Source organism: Malus sylvestris, chromosome 11 (genome assembly GCF_916048215.2).
Source record: "Malus sylvestris chromosome 11, drMalSylv7.2, whole genome shotgun sequence".
Taxonomy (NCBI): Eukaryota; Viridiplantae; Streptophyta; class Magnoliopsida; order Rosales; family Rosaceae; genus Malus; species Malus sylvestris.
In genome coordinates, this window is record NC_062270.1 from 20,040,383 (window position 1) to 20,055,664 (window position 15,282).

The 15,282-nt window shown below is 38.1% G+C and overlaps 2 protein-coding genes across 10 annotated transcripts; one reads left to right on the forward strand and one right to left on the reverse strand.

The window, feature by feature from the left end:
• Positions 1-21: 21 nt before the first annotated feature.
• LOC126588223 (double-stranded RNA-binding protein 1-like) lies at positions 22-9,363 on the reverse strand. Of its 7 annotated transcripts, none has more exons than XM_050253297.1 (6): positions 9,099-9,363; positions 3,536-3,814; positions 1,649-1,743; positions 1,335-1,554; positions 675-851; positions 22-532 (listed from the first exon to the last, which is right to left on the reverse strand). In XM_050253297.1, exons 2-6 carry the CDS (start codon positions 3,774-3,776, stop codon positions 225-227), a joined length of 1,041 nt encoding a protein of 346 aa, XP_050109254.1. In that variant the 5' UTR covers positions 3,777-3,814; positions 9,099-9,363; the 3' UTR covers positions 22-224. The 7 variants fall into 7 exon arrangements, with proteins under 7 accessions (XP_050109254.1, XP_050109255.1, XP_050109249.1 ...); XM_050253298.1 differs by having other exon boundaries at positions 675-806; positions 3,536-3,834; XM_050253292.1 differs by having other exon boundaries at positions 3,536-3,834.
• A 655-nt stretch (positions 9,364-10,018) lies between these two features.
• Positions 10,019-12,949, forward strand: LOC126588277 (protein AE7-like). Of its 3 annotated transcripts, XM_050253358.1 has the most exons (8): positions 10,019-10,253; positions 10,530-10,662; positions 10,872-10,977; positions 11,074-11,173; positions 12,227-12,272; positions 12,390-12,426; positions 12,457-12,511; positions 12,585-12,949. In XM_050253358.1, exons 2-7 carry the CDS (start codon positions 10,536-10,538, stop codon positions 12,473-12,475), a joined length of 435 nt encoding a protein of 144 aa, XP_050109315.1. In that variant the 5' UTR covers positions 10,019-10,253; positions 10,530-10,535; the 3' UTR covers positions 12,476-12,511; positions 12,585-12,949. The 3 variants fall into 3 exon arrangements, 2 of the variants coding, with proteins under 2 accessions (XP_050109315.1, XP_050109314.1); XR_007611391.1 differs by having other exon boundaries at positions 12,390-12,511; XM_050253357.1 differs by lacking the exons at positions 12,390-12,426; positions 12,457-12,511 and having other exon boundaries at positions 10,024-10,253.
• The last annotated feature ends 2,333 nt before the right edge of the window (positions 12,950-15,282 follow it).

A 15,282-nucleotide genomic window follows, 5' to 3' on the forward strand; every position in this document is an offset into this window, starting at 1 on the left:
ATTACCGAAGCTTCTAATCAGTGAGCAAAAGGAATGCAATTTATTATAACTCATATGGTTATCAGACTAATGCAAACGGGGATGAGCACAAGAAAAGGCTACTTGCCATCAGTTTTGAGAATTAAACATAAAATTTATTCTAGTATCCGTGTAGAATTAAACATAAAACTAAGTCTGTCGTGTAGAAGACCATTTCTGGTAAAAGTTAGAACCGTCTCCACAACTCAATTGCTTTCTTCATTTGGGAACTCCAGGATGAAGGGAACCCACTTGTCATCACTAATGGGCAGCACCGTTATGTGATTAGGGAGTGAAATATCTGGAAATTGGTTGTAAACTCTAACCCTGTGGCACAGCAAGTAACTCTTCAGTCCACCACCTTTCCATCCATTTGTATCTGAAATTGAAACATCAGCAGGAGGTTTCAGTTTTTTAAATGTTTGAGAGGGACCGCTTTCTTCAGTTGAAGGGAATATCGATTCAGAACATGAGGAAGACTGTCCGGTTTTGTTCATGTTATCCATTAGCACTTCTGCATGAGATGATGAATTTTCTGATGAGACTGACTCTTGAACCTTGATAGCAATGCGTTCATAGAAAAATGGTAAAACAATTTGAAAGCCAACTGAACAAAAACTGGTAGAAAGATGCAAGGTATTAGATGAAGATGTCACCTTTAGTTTCGTTAGCACGGTCCTCATACTTGATAGCTGGAGATAAAACCGATTGATGTTCGTGTATGAGATTCTCAAGTGACTCAACAGAAATGGTCAAGTCTGAGCTTTGAGTGGTTTTGATGGCACTTTCTAATACATGGGGGGAACTCAGCTTAGTACTCCGACTCAATCCACCTAACAGAAATTAACCTAGCTTCTCAATGTACAACATCATTGACTTTCTGTCATATGAAAATAAGCACAAGCACTGAAGCAAACACGACTCCGAAGTTGGATACAAAAATTTAAATTCTACGTAACATTGTGAAGCGAAATGTTGTAAACGTAACACATTGTTTCCCTAAATCCAGATGATTAAAATCAAACACTGGCAAGTCAACTAAGTCCAAGTAACGAGTCAAAAACCATCTGGCGTGCCAGATAGATCATTTACGCACCTGATGTCTATCACACAGTGAATAATTTGAGATCATTATACCCTGCCTTGCCAGGTAAGTATGAAAGAAAAAAAATTCATATGCAGCAGAAGAATATACACGACTTTTCTGTTTGTAGTGCATGCTCATGCTAAATGAAAACCATAAGAACCTTGCTTCTGCCACAAAAATGAAACAACCGAATGCTATCATCAGAAAAGAAAGAAGTAATTTAACTTACGCTTTTTTAACGAAATATAGGCAACCTTTGCAGCACTCAGCTCCGCCTGTTTCTTGGATTTCCCTGCTTTCCCGCAGAACTGCTCACCTTCTAACTCCACAGTGGAAGAGAATGTTGGCATATGAGATGCACCAGATTTCACAGTTTTATATGTCGGCATGCAAAAGCCTTCTTCCCGAGCTAACTCCTGCAAAAGATTCTTGTAATGTCCCATCTCATCCTGTACAAGGAAAGTAAGAAAACTTATATTATTCATGTCTGCAACCACTGGAAATTGAGAGAAGAAATGACAGCAACTAGTTTCGAGAACTTGCATTAATTCGGGAGCTGTCTTCTGACAGTGACATCAAAACAGTGTTTGCAGCTGCGCGCTCTGCCTCCTGCAAAGTGTTGTACACCTCTGGATCAGCTGTGAATTGGAAATGTATATGAAATGTTAGTTCCATTTAAGTTAGATTAAGTTTGCCAAGTTGAAATGTGCTTGATTGTCTACTGTTATGTATTCAAAGTAATAATAAAGAGATCACTTTTCATCGTTTAGTAGATGATTTACAGGTTTACAGTGCATGTATTCTGCAGAGCAGTATTGCGAAAAGGGAGTTTTAACGAAAAGCCCACGATACTGTTCACTTTAACGAAAAACTACATTTTTACACTAAAAAGTCAAACTTGGTACTATTCACTTTTACCTTTATTTTGTCCTTATCGTTAAAACTCAAAGTTTTCAAGCCCTTTTCATTAGTTTTCCTTTGCGAAAATAGTCTCTTGGTCACCCCGGCTACCAAGAAACTGGGACTCGTTATTAGTACTTGATGATTCAATTTCATATTATATATTTCACCCTATTGTTAGTATGTTTTCGGGAATTATTTTGGTAGAATTTTGATACTTTTTTTTATATTTTCAATATAGGACATTCGACTTCCTCTGGAGGAAAACATGATCAAACGGACGAATTTTGAAGTGATTCAAATTGGAGGGCGTTCATGTGTCTCTTGGTGTGTTCGTGTCAAAATTTGGAATTTTTCTATGAAGCGGTTATTTTCTGGCGATGGAATAAAAGAGCAATGTGCAGTGCTGGAAAATGACATTTTTGGGCTTAAATTGCGTTTTTGGAGCCCAAGATGACCTCTAAATCTGATGAATTCGTAGCCTTCTGGAGAAGTGTTCAAAATATTTCAAAGCTTATATCCAGCTATATTGGGCCGATTTTGGAGCAGTTTAGGGGTCCAAAACGTGGCTATGCATATTTTAGGCGAATTTTACCATTTAATTTAGGATTATATTTCCTATTTTATTTTAGTATTTAGTTTCCTAGTTGGATTGGAAGACTTTTTATTAGGAGGATTTAATTTTTACTAGGTTAAAAAGAGCTTGGCTGGCCCTAGTTAGAGAATACTTCTTCTCCGTGCATTGTTTGAGAGAGGAAATTGGCCAAGTGTAGAGATTTTCAAACTTTTTCATTCAAGGTGTTTTCGATCTTTTATTATTTCAATAAAGAACTATATGATTTTTATTATGAATATGCGTAATTAATTCTCTTTTTGCTAAGGTGAGGCCACGAGTCTTAGCAAGAATATGTAGTATCTTTTCAATTTGCTTATGATTATATGCATGTAGGTTTTCGAATTATTAATCACCGGTTTATACAATCTAATTATCTTGATGATTCGCTACCATTAGGATGTTTAGAAAAGTAATTTGATACAATTTTGGTTGAAGGTATGTCTTTGAAATTTACGAAGGCTTCTTGTGATTAATATGTGCAAGTTCACTTAGGATGAATGTCATATCTTAAGGGTGGTATGGTTTTTCAAAAGGTTTTACAAAGCTTAATGAGTCATGCATGTTTAGATTTGATCTGAATACCACAGACGGCGTATATTAGGAAAACATAACCTTCGAAATATGCATGTAGGTCATAAGTAATTGGGAGAATTTTATAGGATTGTCAAGATGACGGCGGATCCCTAGTGTTTTCTTAACTTGATTTCTACAAAATTGTTTCCTTTTTCCTCATCTTTAATATTGTAGATTGGTTTCCCTTAGGTAGGATTACATACTATGCATGCTATTCTTTACATAATTTTACTGGAAATATGTTTGTATGTGGTGGCAACGCAAAATTATACATTTTGGAGACTAATTAATTTATACATTAAATACAACGCAAGTTAAATCACGGTTTGACATGTACATACCAGTGCCATAAGAAAGGTTATAAGAAGGTGGAGAGGTGAAGTGAAAGAAAGCGAGCATGGCAGCTTGGTTTTGGGCTTGTTTGGACGATTTGCAAGCAACCGGGGAATCGAAGGAGAAGCCATTGACCGAAACAGAGGCCCTGAAGCAAGGGTTGTGATCCGGTCCGTCTTTCATGGCCGTGTATGTTGGCAACCCCCATTGCTTCCCATGGCAGACCTCCTGCAGCTTACTCTTGTACATTGTGATCTCAACTCAACTCTCAAGTCCAAGTGGAAGAGCTGAAAGTATATAAGTACCGCTGTTGAGTTGAGTTGAGTAGTTAGGAGCTAACTTATCATTATCTCTTCATGTGAAAAGCATGAGTGCATTTGTAACCAAGAAATCATGAAGAAATTGCAACTCCATATGCATTTCTTCAGAACAAGATGGAAATGTGGATTCTAATTCCGTGCCTAACCAATAAAGAGAGCATACAGTTAATATGCATTCGGATACGAACTGATGTAGCACATAATATGACAGTAATTGTTGGGTTAAACGAAAATATTACAGGCCAAGGTGAAACAAAGCCCAAGGTTGTGGTGTAAAATATTGTGGAGCCATAAAAGGCCAAGCATGAAGACAAGGCCCAAAATACCGTTTCAGTTAAGGTCGGAACTAAGTTAGGTCGACTAATATTTGAGTCGAAGCTAAGTTGCTCAATGTGTGATTTTTCGTAGTTCGAGATAGGGCTGGGTTCGGTTCTTATCGGTTCGGTTTTTTGCCAAAACCGAAACCAAACCGAAATTTCGGTTCGGTTCGGCCCAAATTTTTTTCGGTTTTTTTCGGTTCGGTTTTTTTTTCGGTTCGGTTTTTTCGGTTCGGTTTCGGTTTTTTTTCGGTTTTTTTTTTTTTTCCCCCTCCAAAGAATGCAAAACAAAAGGGGCGATGATAAATTTCTTAGCACAAACCTTGAAAATCAGGACAATGGTCACCAATACAACCCAAGAGAATCCGTAAATCTGGATCAAAACCAAAAGAGAGAACTGTCAAAATAAAACTAACAATCAAAAGAATATGTCCAATACAAAATCACAAAAAGGCGAACTAAACATCAGAAGCTAAAGCTGTATGCACACGTTCAACTATGCACTGTAGTATCAGTTGGAACTAGTAGAGTCGTAATCATCTTTCTCAAGGACAAATCAAAATGAAGCCGCAACAAAATTCTATACTAATCTCGTTATTACAAAATCACAAAAAAAATTCTATATGAAATTACAACATACTCAAATTCACATCAAGTAGCTTCTGTGCCAGATAACAACACCCATCTCCAGAGCACGCCCAACCTACCAAACAGAATTCTCCTAACTTCTCCCAACCTACCAAACAGAACCAAATGCACTGTGACAACTTTTGAGAGTGCAGAACAAGCAAGCATCACAGTGCAGAACCAAAATTTATCACAAATTAATCCAAAATTTATCACAAACTAACCTTGCAAAGGAGGGAATTTGTTGGTCGAGACTCGAAACGGCGAGAGGAAGCCGTGGGTCGTGCGCGGGTCACAAGTCACGGGTCAGAGGGGGTGAGATACCGAGAGTGAGACGGTGTCGCGTCGGCGAGAGATGTGTGAGACAGGTCGCAGGTCACTGGGAAGGAAGAAGACGAAGCGGAAGAGCGGCGGAGCTGGGAGGAGATGGTCCAGAGTGAGAGTACAGAGGAGAGGGAGGCGTCGATAAGGGAAAGGGAAGGGAATGGATATGTTTAGGGTTTCAGTCTTTCAGACTGAAGTGAAGAGAGAGTGAACTGAAGTACTCTGAACGACGTCGTTTTGCTTATTAATCGGTTCGGTCCGGTTCGGTCCGGTTTCCGAACCCCAGAAACTGAACCGAACTGAACCACATTCGGTTCGGTCCGGTTTTACACTTTCGGTTCGGTTTTTTTTTCGGTTCGGTTTTTTTCGGTCTCGGTTCGGGTTTCGGTTCGGTTTTTTTCGGTTTTCGATTTTTTGAACCCACCCCTAGTTCGAGAATGATTCTTTGCTTAAGATGGGGGCTCTTTAAAGTAAGAATCAAGAATGTTTTTCTAATAGGAACGGTTATTGAAGAACCATAACTATTGCCTAGGATATTCCTTCAGCAATATTCATTGCCAAGCTAATAAACTTTCTCACCCTTTGATTAGAGGTAGACCTAGTATTTTGGACCCGACCCGTTAGCATGACCCGACCCGACCAGTTAATATTAGTATTTGGATTGATGCTTAACGGGTCGGGTAGCTAATGGGTGAACCCATTAACAACCCGTTAAATAACGGGTCACTTTGGATCAACCCGTTAACACCCGTTAATTGAGGATGTTTTAGTAATTTCAGTAAAGTCTTAATAACAAAATATAAACTCTATGCAAAATAATAATAATAATAATAGTTGTTAATGGGTGAAACGGGTGACCCGTTATCTTAACGGGTCGGGTTCGGGTGACCCATTAGCTTAACGAGTTGAGTTCGGATGACCCGTTAACTTAACAGGTCGGGTTGAACCCGACCCAAACCCAATAAACCCAACCCGTTTACAGCTCTAATTAGAGGCTCCTTCTAATTGCTCTGAGCAGGAGAAAAGGTGGGTTGCAATAGTCACAGTCTGAATCTTGACTTGTAGTTTAACTTGCTGCTTGCCTAATTCTTTATGGCATGAGTTTCTCACTCTAGATCTAAATGCAAAGACTCATAATCCTATGTTTTTTACAAAACAAAACACAAAAGAAATCTAAGATCCGTTTGGTATTTGATTTGGATCCAATGTTTTCAACTCAAAAACAAGTTTTGAGTCACAAATTTAAGTCTTTATTTGGTATTTGATTTGAAAACAATTCTCAAAACCACAACTCAAAAATATTTGAACACAAAGCCTATTTGTTGAAAACGCAAAAAGTGTGTTTTAAACATTTTATTTTTTGGGATTCACCACTCACTTTTGTTTGTCTCTCTCTATCACTTACTCCCCCCCCCTCTCTCTTCCTCTCTCTCTCTATGCCACTCACTGCCATCTCTCTCTCTATCACTCACTCCAGTCTCTCACCTCCTCTCTCTTCTGTGTTGCCTCTTCAATCTCTTCCCACTTGCATTCACCATAGCCACCACCTCTATCCTTCTTCCTCTGACCGAGATAAATCGACGGCAACAAATAGTCATTGGTTTTGGAGGTCGTTGGAACTCAGATTTGAGATCACCAACTTGACCAACCTTGGTCTGTCAGCGTGAGTTTGGAGGAAGGAGTTGGTAAATAGTAAAATGGGTCACCAGGGAGGGGAGGGATGCGGTGGTCGAGAAATTGGTCTGGCCTAGGCATTTATTTTTTCTGTTTTGGATTAGTTTTGAGAAGTTGCATGCCAAACAAGGTTTTGAATTTAAAATTTTTAAATCAAAACATGTGTTTTTAGAAAGAAATCAAAAGTTTGAATTATGTTCTTAAGTTAGATACCAAACAGGCCCTAAAGTCTTGTTAGATGTTTTTTTTTTCCAACAATCTTGTTAGGCTTAAAAAAGGAAAATGTTAGGAATACCATTTTCTAAATCACAATTATTAACTATATGATGTGTCACTGATAGAAATATAAGCACATTAATCAAATAATTAAGTAATAGGGTGAAGTGTCGATTTAGCCCCTAAACTATCACCTCAGTGAAAATTAGGTTCCTGAATTATTTTTCAGTAAAATAAGTCCCTAAATTAGTTAAAATTGCTAATTTCATCCCTAATATTATATTCAAAGCTATTTTATCCTTTTTATTTTGTCAACTTAAGTCACTTGTGACACACCCGACCCTGATATTCTCCCAAACATCAGGGTAGGCACGTGCTGGCCGACACCCGAAGGTGACGAAGCCATATTAGGATGCATGAGAACTATGAAGAAATCAGACTTATAAATTTAAATATAATGAATATGCAACTTAGGAACTTGTTCAGAGCATACAACTAACTAGAACACTAAAAAGAAATAATATAAAATTGAATGAGCGAAGGAGTGGGTCCTCCATCGAGAGGACTCGAAGATGCCGATGCCGAAGGGAGCGCAAAACAAACATGAGTGGACCAAGTTCATATATATATATATATATATATATATATATATATATATAAAATATTGAAACAATTATCAACATACTAACCCCCAAAGTTTAATGAAAACAATAGCATAATATGTAATAGGTTTTCTGAAAACCCTAGCATGCCATAAAATCTTTCATGAAACATATCTCATATATAGTGTGCTAGTTAGTGGTATCAGTATCAATATCTCTCGGCCCGAAGCCATTAACATATACCTCCTGCCAACCATATATCTCCCTCAGCCTTATTTCTCCCTCGCCCGTAGGCAGAACAATAACCACTAGATACGCACAAAACCATTGAACATAGTCTTTCCAAACATAGGTATACATATCTCAAAAACATCTTCATAGTATAAAGTCATCCATCATCTATACTATAAAGAAGTGTGTAAAAGCATGTTCATAAGCATTATAAAATCATCCATCATCTATACCACAAAGAACATGAGTTTGATAAAATATGGTATTCCAAAATATTCTCAGTAAGCATAGTATCTTGTAAAACATTTCATAAAACGTAGTCATTAATCATGCTTTTCTTGTATGCATTTCTAATATTAAAACATGCATTTTTGAATGGGTCCACTCATTGATACTCTGCCGCAGAAGAGCCATGCAAAACTAGCGAAGACGGAATCGCCACAATATATGCACCAATGCACATAAAGGGTACAATTAATAAAACTCTATCAAAACTATTGAATTTGGGAAAACGGACGTCAAAAACGGATTCAGGACGTCGAATTACCCTAAGAAGGGTCCCGTGTAAATTTCGAAAAAGTCAACACAAAGTATATTCCAGAGAATATTCCCTAACGGAATATTCCATCTGGGTCAACTGGGTTGGGCCTAAAGGGTTTGGGTCTAATGGGTTAAAGGGTATTGGGCTTAGGGTTAAACAGGCCGAGGGCCCTGGGTTCTATATAAGGGGCTTGGCTTGAAAGCTTCGCCCAATGCCTTTGGGTTTTAGAAAATAAAATAAAAAGGTTAACGGGCATAAGGCCCGAGTCCTATAGGACCCAAAGGCCTAAACTAAAAGGGTTTTGGGTTAAAGGCTAATTGGGTTGGGTATAGAGGGTTTTAGGGTTGGGCCTTAAAAGGCCACCGGTTTGTTAGGTGGGTCGCCGGACCTCAAGAAGAAGAAGGCCAGAACACGGCCGAGAACTTCTCTAGATCTGACGGAGCTCGGAACACCACTAACATACGACAAAATATATATGGAATTGAAGCTCAAAGAGATGGGAGTAATTTTATACCGAAAAACAGGTCAAGTCGTGGTCCGATTTAGTCGGAAAAGTGCTTGCAACAGTCGGCGTCCTCACCATAAATTGGGGAGTGCTTCCCCGTCTTGTTTCTGTGTACAACAACACTCATCACACCTCATTTGATGCCATGTGACATAAAAATGGAGAGGTAGAGATTTCTCGATGCTTACCTCACGTTGGAAAGAAGGAAACTCACTGGAGAAGGAAGCTGCACAGTAAGGGTAACCATGGGGAGGTTAAGGTGATCCTCCCTCAATCTTAACTCCTTGGAATTTGCAGGGAAAGAAGGATGGTGGTGAGTGTTGCTATTATCGTCTTTGTTAAGGTAGATGGGTGTGTGGGTGTCGTCGGGAAATGGGAGGGGAGAGTCTGTGCGAGAGAGGGAGAGATAAGGGAGAGTGAGGGAGAAGAAAGAATTGTGAGAGAGAGAGCCTTGGGCCTCGGGGGACACAAACCAAAGGTTGGCCCCTCATGGGCACACCTATTAAGACCCAAAACAATGTTTTAAACCAAAGAATTCCTTAACCAACATGAAATTACAACAGTGCCCTTTTGTTCCGTAAATTTCGGGACGGGTTGTTACAACTTGACACACTTTATAGTGTATTACCGTTCTTGTCTCGCCTATAATAGCCCTTAACATTTCATATAGGTTGTGAATCTAACGTCTAATTTACATTTTAAAGTTAACTCCATACACTATTTCTTTACGTAAAATTACCAATCTACCTTCTAATATGTATCACATGCAAGTAATGTGACATAAATGGATGGAAAACTGAATATATTAGCTTCGAATATATAATTGACAGATTTTTATAATTCAATGACTAATTTTTTTGAAAAAAAATAGTTTAGAGACCTAATTTTTACTCAGATGATAATTCAGAAACTAAATTGGCAATTTATCCTAAGTAATAATTTAATCATTATCAACCAAATCATATGCTTTATAAAAGAAAAATGTTAAGGAGACTCCTCGTGAACTCTCCACCATCGCATATGTTTTGCATAATGCTTTAGAATATTTTGGTATAGAATTGTGTCATTCCACTTTTAAGAGAGTATCCAGGATTTTTCTTTATAAATTATAATTTAAATAGATGATGTTGGGAAGGGAATACGATTCACCATCCAACACCCGATCCCTCGATCAGGTTTTCTATCTCCCTCCTCGCTCCTCCCTCCTCCGACACCACCGCCAGCCCAAAATAAAGGTTCCCCCTCCCCCCTCCACCAACCTCCTCCTCTCTCAGCCCTTATCCGCCCACAGCCTCTCCCTCCGTCGCTCTTCAAGCCATCAAAATCCGCAATTTTGACAGCCTGACGAAAGCGACGTAAAGCGAAAGAGGTTGGAGTTCTCTCTCGGTCTTCCTTCTCATATTAATTTCTGGTTAAATTATCAGCAACCTTAATCTCTGCTAAACCTCGTATGGATATCTGTATCAACACACACACACAGAGACACCTATGTATATATTTAACAAACAATTTCGACTGTTTAATGTTTCAACAGTGTCTGTAACGGAAAACAAAAGTTTTAGCTGTTTCATATCCATGTCTTTTCACACGTTGACGTTGGTGTGCTTTTTGTTTCTAATTTTGTTTACTGTTGTTTTTGCTTAAGGAAAAAATGGTGTCTGAGTTAATAAATGCGAATCCGGTCATCTACGAAAAGAAAGAGCGTCGGGTTCGTAGCGTTCCAAGTGCTGCTGCCGATGAATATGCCGTTGAAGCCATTGACCAGCAAGAGATTTTTGATATCCTTTCTGTATATACTTGTATTTATGCATTTTACTGTAAGTGTATATGAAGCATCTATGTGTATGCCGAGAAGAATTTTTTGTTTCTATGAACGAATATTAATCCATTGATTAACTTAATTGCTGTACTTTAATCAGTTTCGAAAGTAGTTTTATGTTTTGTCTTGTATGCCGCGATGAATTTAGTCGTCCTTAACAATTCTTAAATCATATTAGAGATATAAAGGACCCGGAACACCCTTATTCTTTGGAGGAGCTCAAAGTAATAACCGAAGATGCAATTGAAGTCGATGATGGCTGTGGCTACGTCAGGTAGACAGACCTTTTTATGCTCATTTTAAATAGGCTTTTGCCTAATTCTGGCTATGTTTTGAACCCTGTTGGCTAAATGATGATTGTTTTCTTCAGGGTCACGTTTACTCCTACCGTGGAACATTGTAGTATGGCAACAGTTATTGGTCTTTGCTTACGTGTTAAACTCTTAAGGAGCTTGCCTTCTCGTTACAAGGTACGATCTTTATCTTCTTGTTGAATTGGATTCACATTATTCTCTATTACCATGTAATATAGGTTAAATTGGGAGTGAATACCAGGACTCCATCAAATTGAATTTCTGCCCGTATAATAGTACTGTTTTTTAAGCTGTTGAGATGAATGTAAAATGTAACTGTCTGTTTAATTTATGAGATTTGGGTAAAAAAATGGAGAGGGGTTTGTTTGGAGAGTCATATTATTGTGCATTATAATACTATAATATACATACAAAAGAGTCATTCACCATGTCTTATGTTGGGTGAATAAGAGTGGAAGCGGGGAAGACATTGCTTAAGATGTGTTTCTCTACAACAGGGTGATAATATGATGAACCTTTCCTATGTTGTTATTTGGTTGATTTAATATCTTGATGTTTAGCTTACCTCATAGGTCGCAACACGTAGTGGAGATAGACTCTGTATTTGGTCACGATAGTATGCTTTTGATTGATGCCTGGAAGTTGGAATAACTATATAGGTAGGCTCTCAAATTTGGTTGAAAATCAGTAACAATTAGAGTCTGCCTTTTGCGGGTCTTTTTGTGTCCACTTATCTATTTACTTTTTCTGATAAAATGCTAAAAGGCATTCTGAAGTTTCAATTTTGTGAAAGCATCATTTTGTGCTGTTTGTTAAAGAGAATGAGTGTTTAAGGGCATCTTCTGATATGTCCACGCTCGATGTACAATCCAAGAATAAATGCATAAACATGTAGGCACACAAACACATACTCAAGAAATATTTTACGGCAACCACCTGACATAAGTGTAGAAAATAAATTTTGATCGGCAACAAGTAGTTAACTATGCCTCCAAATTTCATGTATTGTTGTGAACTATTTGACCATTTGAACACTCTTGTGACGCTGTTTAGAAAAAATTATTGGACGCCCCATATTACTCCAAATTGGAATAGCTCAGTATTGTCAGCCTATGATTCATGATGGTCCTTTTGTTTCTTCTCTATTGTACTGATTAAGTCTCAGCCTTTGTAAGCCTGCTAATTTTTTAATCTTTTCATTGTGGTTAGGTGGATATTAGGGTGGCACCGGGATCTCATGCAACCGAAGCTGCCGGTACTCTCTCTCGCTCTCTCTTTCTCTCTCTGGGTTTTTGTGACACATGGTTGGGCTGTGGAATTTCTCATGATACGTTGATATGATTCTCAAACCAATTCACAATTTAGCTTATAGCAACACATTCCATCTACACCAAGCTTACATTGCAAAGGTTACTGACATCTCGTTACTAAAACAAAAGGTTACTGACATCCGTTTAAAAGAAACCTAGATGAAGTAGTCTTCCGAATAACATGGTAAAGGCATCTTAATAAATTTTTTGATAATTCTTGTCTAGCATTCGTGATTTTACTTTTCTTACGTGTGCAGTTAATAAGCAACTGAATGATAAGGAACGGGTGGCTGCAGCTTTGGAGAACCCGGGCCTCGTTGATATGGTTGATGAATGCCTTTCTCCTTCATACGAGTGAATGAATCGCTTATCTTGACTGATCGACTGGTCCAGTCATCAGTATACTACTTTTCTACCAGATTCATACATCTTGTAGCCACTTATGTTGGTATAATTTGAATGGCCAGTTAAGATGGGGAATATATGGATTAAAAGAAATAGTCCCTTGTTTAAAATTAGTTTCATTGTTTTTCCTCTCGACTGATTTGTATTGTAATAATGTACCACAGAATAGCATTAGTTTATGTTATGTGATTTAGTTTAAGATCAGATTGTTGAATAATTGGGGTTGCTTTGCTTTGATAACTTTATTGTTTGTTTTAAAGATAAATTAAACAGAGAGCGAGGAGATGGAGAAATGCATAGTTCTGATTTACCCTTACACTGTTTAGATGACGAAATTTAAGGGCCTGTTTGGTATCCTATTTGAAATTTTTTATCATTTCTCAAAACATTTTTTAAGAACATTTCTTGAAAACAGTTTTTTTGAAGACTCAAAAACTTGATTGGTTTTAATTTAAATTTTTTAAATCTTATGACTTAAACTATAACAAAGAGATATAAAAAGAGGAGGTCGCAAGAGAAGTAGAAAGAGGAGAGAGAGGAAAGAAAGTAAGATATGATTTAAGGAAAAAGAAAAAAGAGATAGAATCAGACGAGATAAAGAAGAAGATGAGTGAGAAAAAGAACCTAAAGAATAAAAAGAGCGAATTGGAGGAGAGATGTCACATCCCGGCCCGGGGCGGATCACTTCCCGGGCCCGCTCCACCATCGTAGCACGATATTGTCCGCTTTGGGCCCCGACCACGCCCTCACGGTTTTGTTTCTGGGAACTCACGAGCAACTTCCCAGTGGGTCACCCATCATGGGAGTGCTCTAGCCCCCTTCTCACTTAACTTCGGAGTTCCGATGGAACCCGAAGCCAGTGGGCTCCCAAAAGGCCTCGTGCTAGGTAGGGATGAGAATATACATTTAAGGATTGCTCCCCTGGGCGATGTGGGATGTTACAAGAGACGAAAAAAATAAAAAAAAAATAAAAAAAATAGGATAGAGAAAGAAGAAAAGAGAGAGATTTGGAGTGGGAGTGGAGGAGGAAGAGAAAAGAAAGAAATGAGTTTAAGTTTAAAAACTCTAAAAACTCACTTTTTATATTTTTAAATAATAGACTATATTTTTTAGTTAGTCTTGAGTTCAGTTTTTGAAAATAGTCATACCAAACAAGTTTTTAAGGCCTAAATCTTGAAAATTGTTTTTGAGTTTAAAAAGTTGGATTCAAGTACACTACCAAACAGGCCCTAAGATTACAAAGAAATTTTAAAAGGGTTTACATCACAAAGGGTTCTTGAAATTGACCCATACCATCAAGATGGTCATTGAAATTGAAAATTGATTAATGTAGTTTCTGAAAGTAGGTGTCGCAAATTAATGTGCTCTTTCCGTCTCAATTTTGTCAAAATTTTTGTTATGGTGTAAATAAATATGCTCAAGTGCTATGGTCACGTGAAGGCTGTGCGAAGTATCACAAGTCACATACGAGTCAGAACCACCTAAAGTGGTACAGGCTGGCACCTGCCTTGGATCCAAGGTGAGTGTGTAGTGCGAGAGTTGAACGATGACGTGAAGGCTAGGCCTTGTCCTCGGGCAGAGCACTAACACCGGGGTGCAGAATAATAAGCTTGAAATATATCTCAGCACTATTATACTCACTACCATCACTACCATCAATATACTCACTTGAAGCTTACCTGAGCGTCCGCAATATCGAGCAACGATATATATAACCATACTAATACACAATTAAACGTAGAGAGCATTTGACATGGCATTTCAAAATATCAAACCATTTAATTAAGTTTTCTGGGAAAAATACCAAGTGTGTGTATATATATATATATATATATATATATATATATATATATTGAAAACCAAAAGCCCACTCATTGATATATGGAAAGGTCGTAGCCCCAGAGTCTCGCTTGACTGCGCTCTTCCTCAAGATAGGTCTCACCTATAAGCGAAACAACTATTTAAACGTTATTTTTTAAGCACATAACCAAAATTAGGTAATAACTTCTCATATATTGCTCGATTGGGGTGCTTGAATATACCAACATGACCTACTCAACCTCAGAAACATCCCCATATTTTTAGAAAAAATTTCCGATCACCCACACGCCCTCACACGCTGGTCAAGGCACGGCCACGCTCAGGCATGTGCCTGGCACACCATACGGAACAGTTAACGCCGTTAGGGAATATTCCGTAAAAAAATCAGCATATACCGATATATTTACCTGACGACATTAAGAATATTCCGTCAAAATTGACGGAATATACTCCTTCTCCTTCCTTGGTTCGCCAGAGTCTGGCGCCTGCGCCGCTGCGATCGAAGAATGTTATTCATAATACTCGAAGAATGTTAAATTTTATCTGGAGGCATCTTCGTTTAATATTGTGTCTCCCTTAAAATCTCTTCCAGACGAGTTGCACTAACAGGCTTACGGAAATTAAATCCTATTTTACTTAGCCGAAAGCTTTTGCTTCTTCCTTTACTTCTTTCATATAGAAAAGGTAGGGTGTTTGGAGAAAATATGAGGTGTATGTTGAGAATGTAGG

Bases quoted from the DNA above. Each gene is read 5' to 3' on its own strand.
- LOC126588277 (XM_050253357.1), top strand. From the start codon at position 10,536: ATGGTGTCTGAGTTAATAAATGCGAATCCGGTCATCTACGAAAAGAAA. The intron at 10,663-10,871 runs ATATCCTTTCTG...AACAATTCTTAA, and splicing joins TGACCAGCAAGAGATTTTTG to ATCATATTAGAGATATAAAG. The intron at 11,174-12,226 runs GTACGATCTTTA...CATTGTGGTTAG, and splicing joins GCTTGCCTTCTCGTTACAAG to GTGGATATTAGGGTGGCACC.
- LOC126588223 (XM_050253297.1), bottom strand. From the start codon at position 3,776: ATGTACAAGAGTAAGCTGCAGGAGGTCTGCCATGGGAAGCAATGGGGG. The intron at 852-1,334 runs GTAAGTTAAATT...AATTTCTGTTAG, and splicing joins CTATATTTCGTTAAAAAAGC to GTGGATTGAGTCGGAGTACT. The intron at 533-674 runs GTGACATCTTCA...CATCTCATGCAG, and splicing joins CCGTGCTAACGAAACTAAAG to AAGTGCTAATGGATAACATG.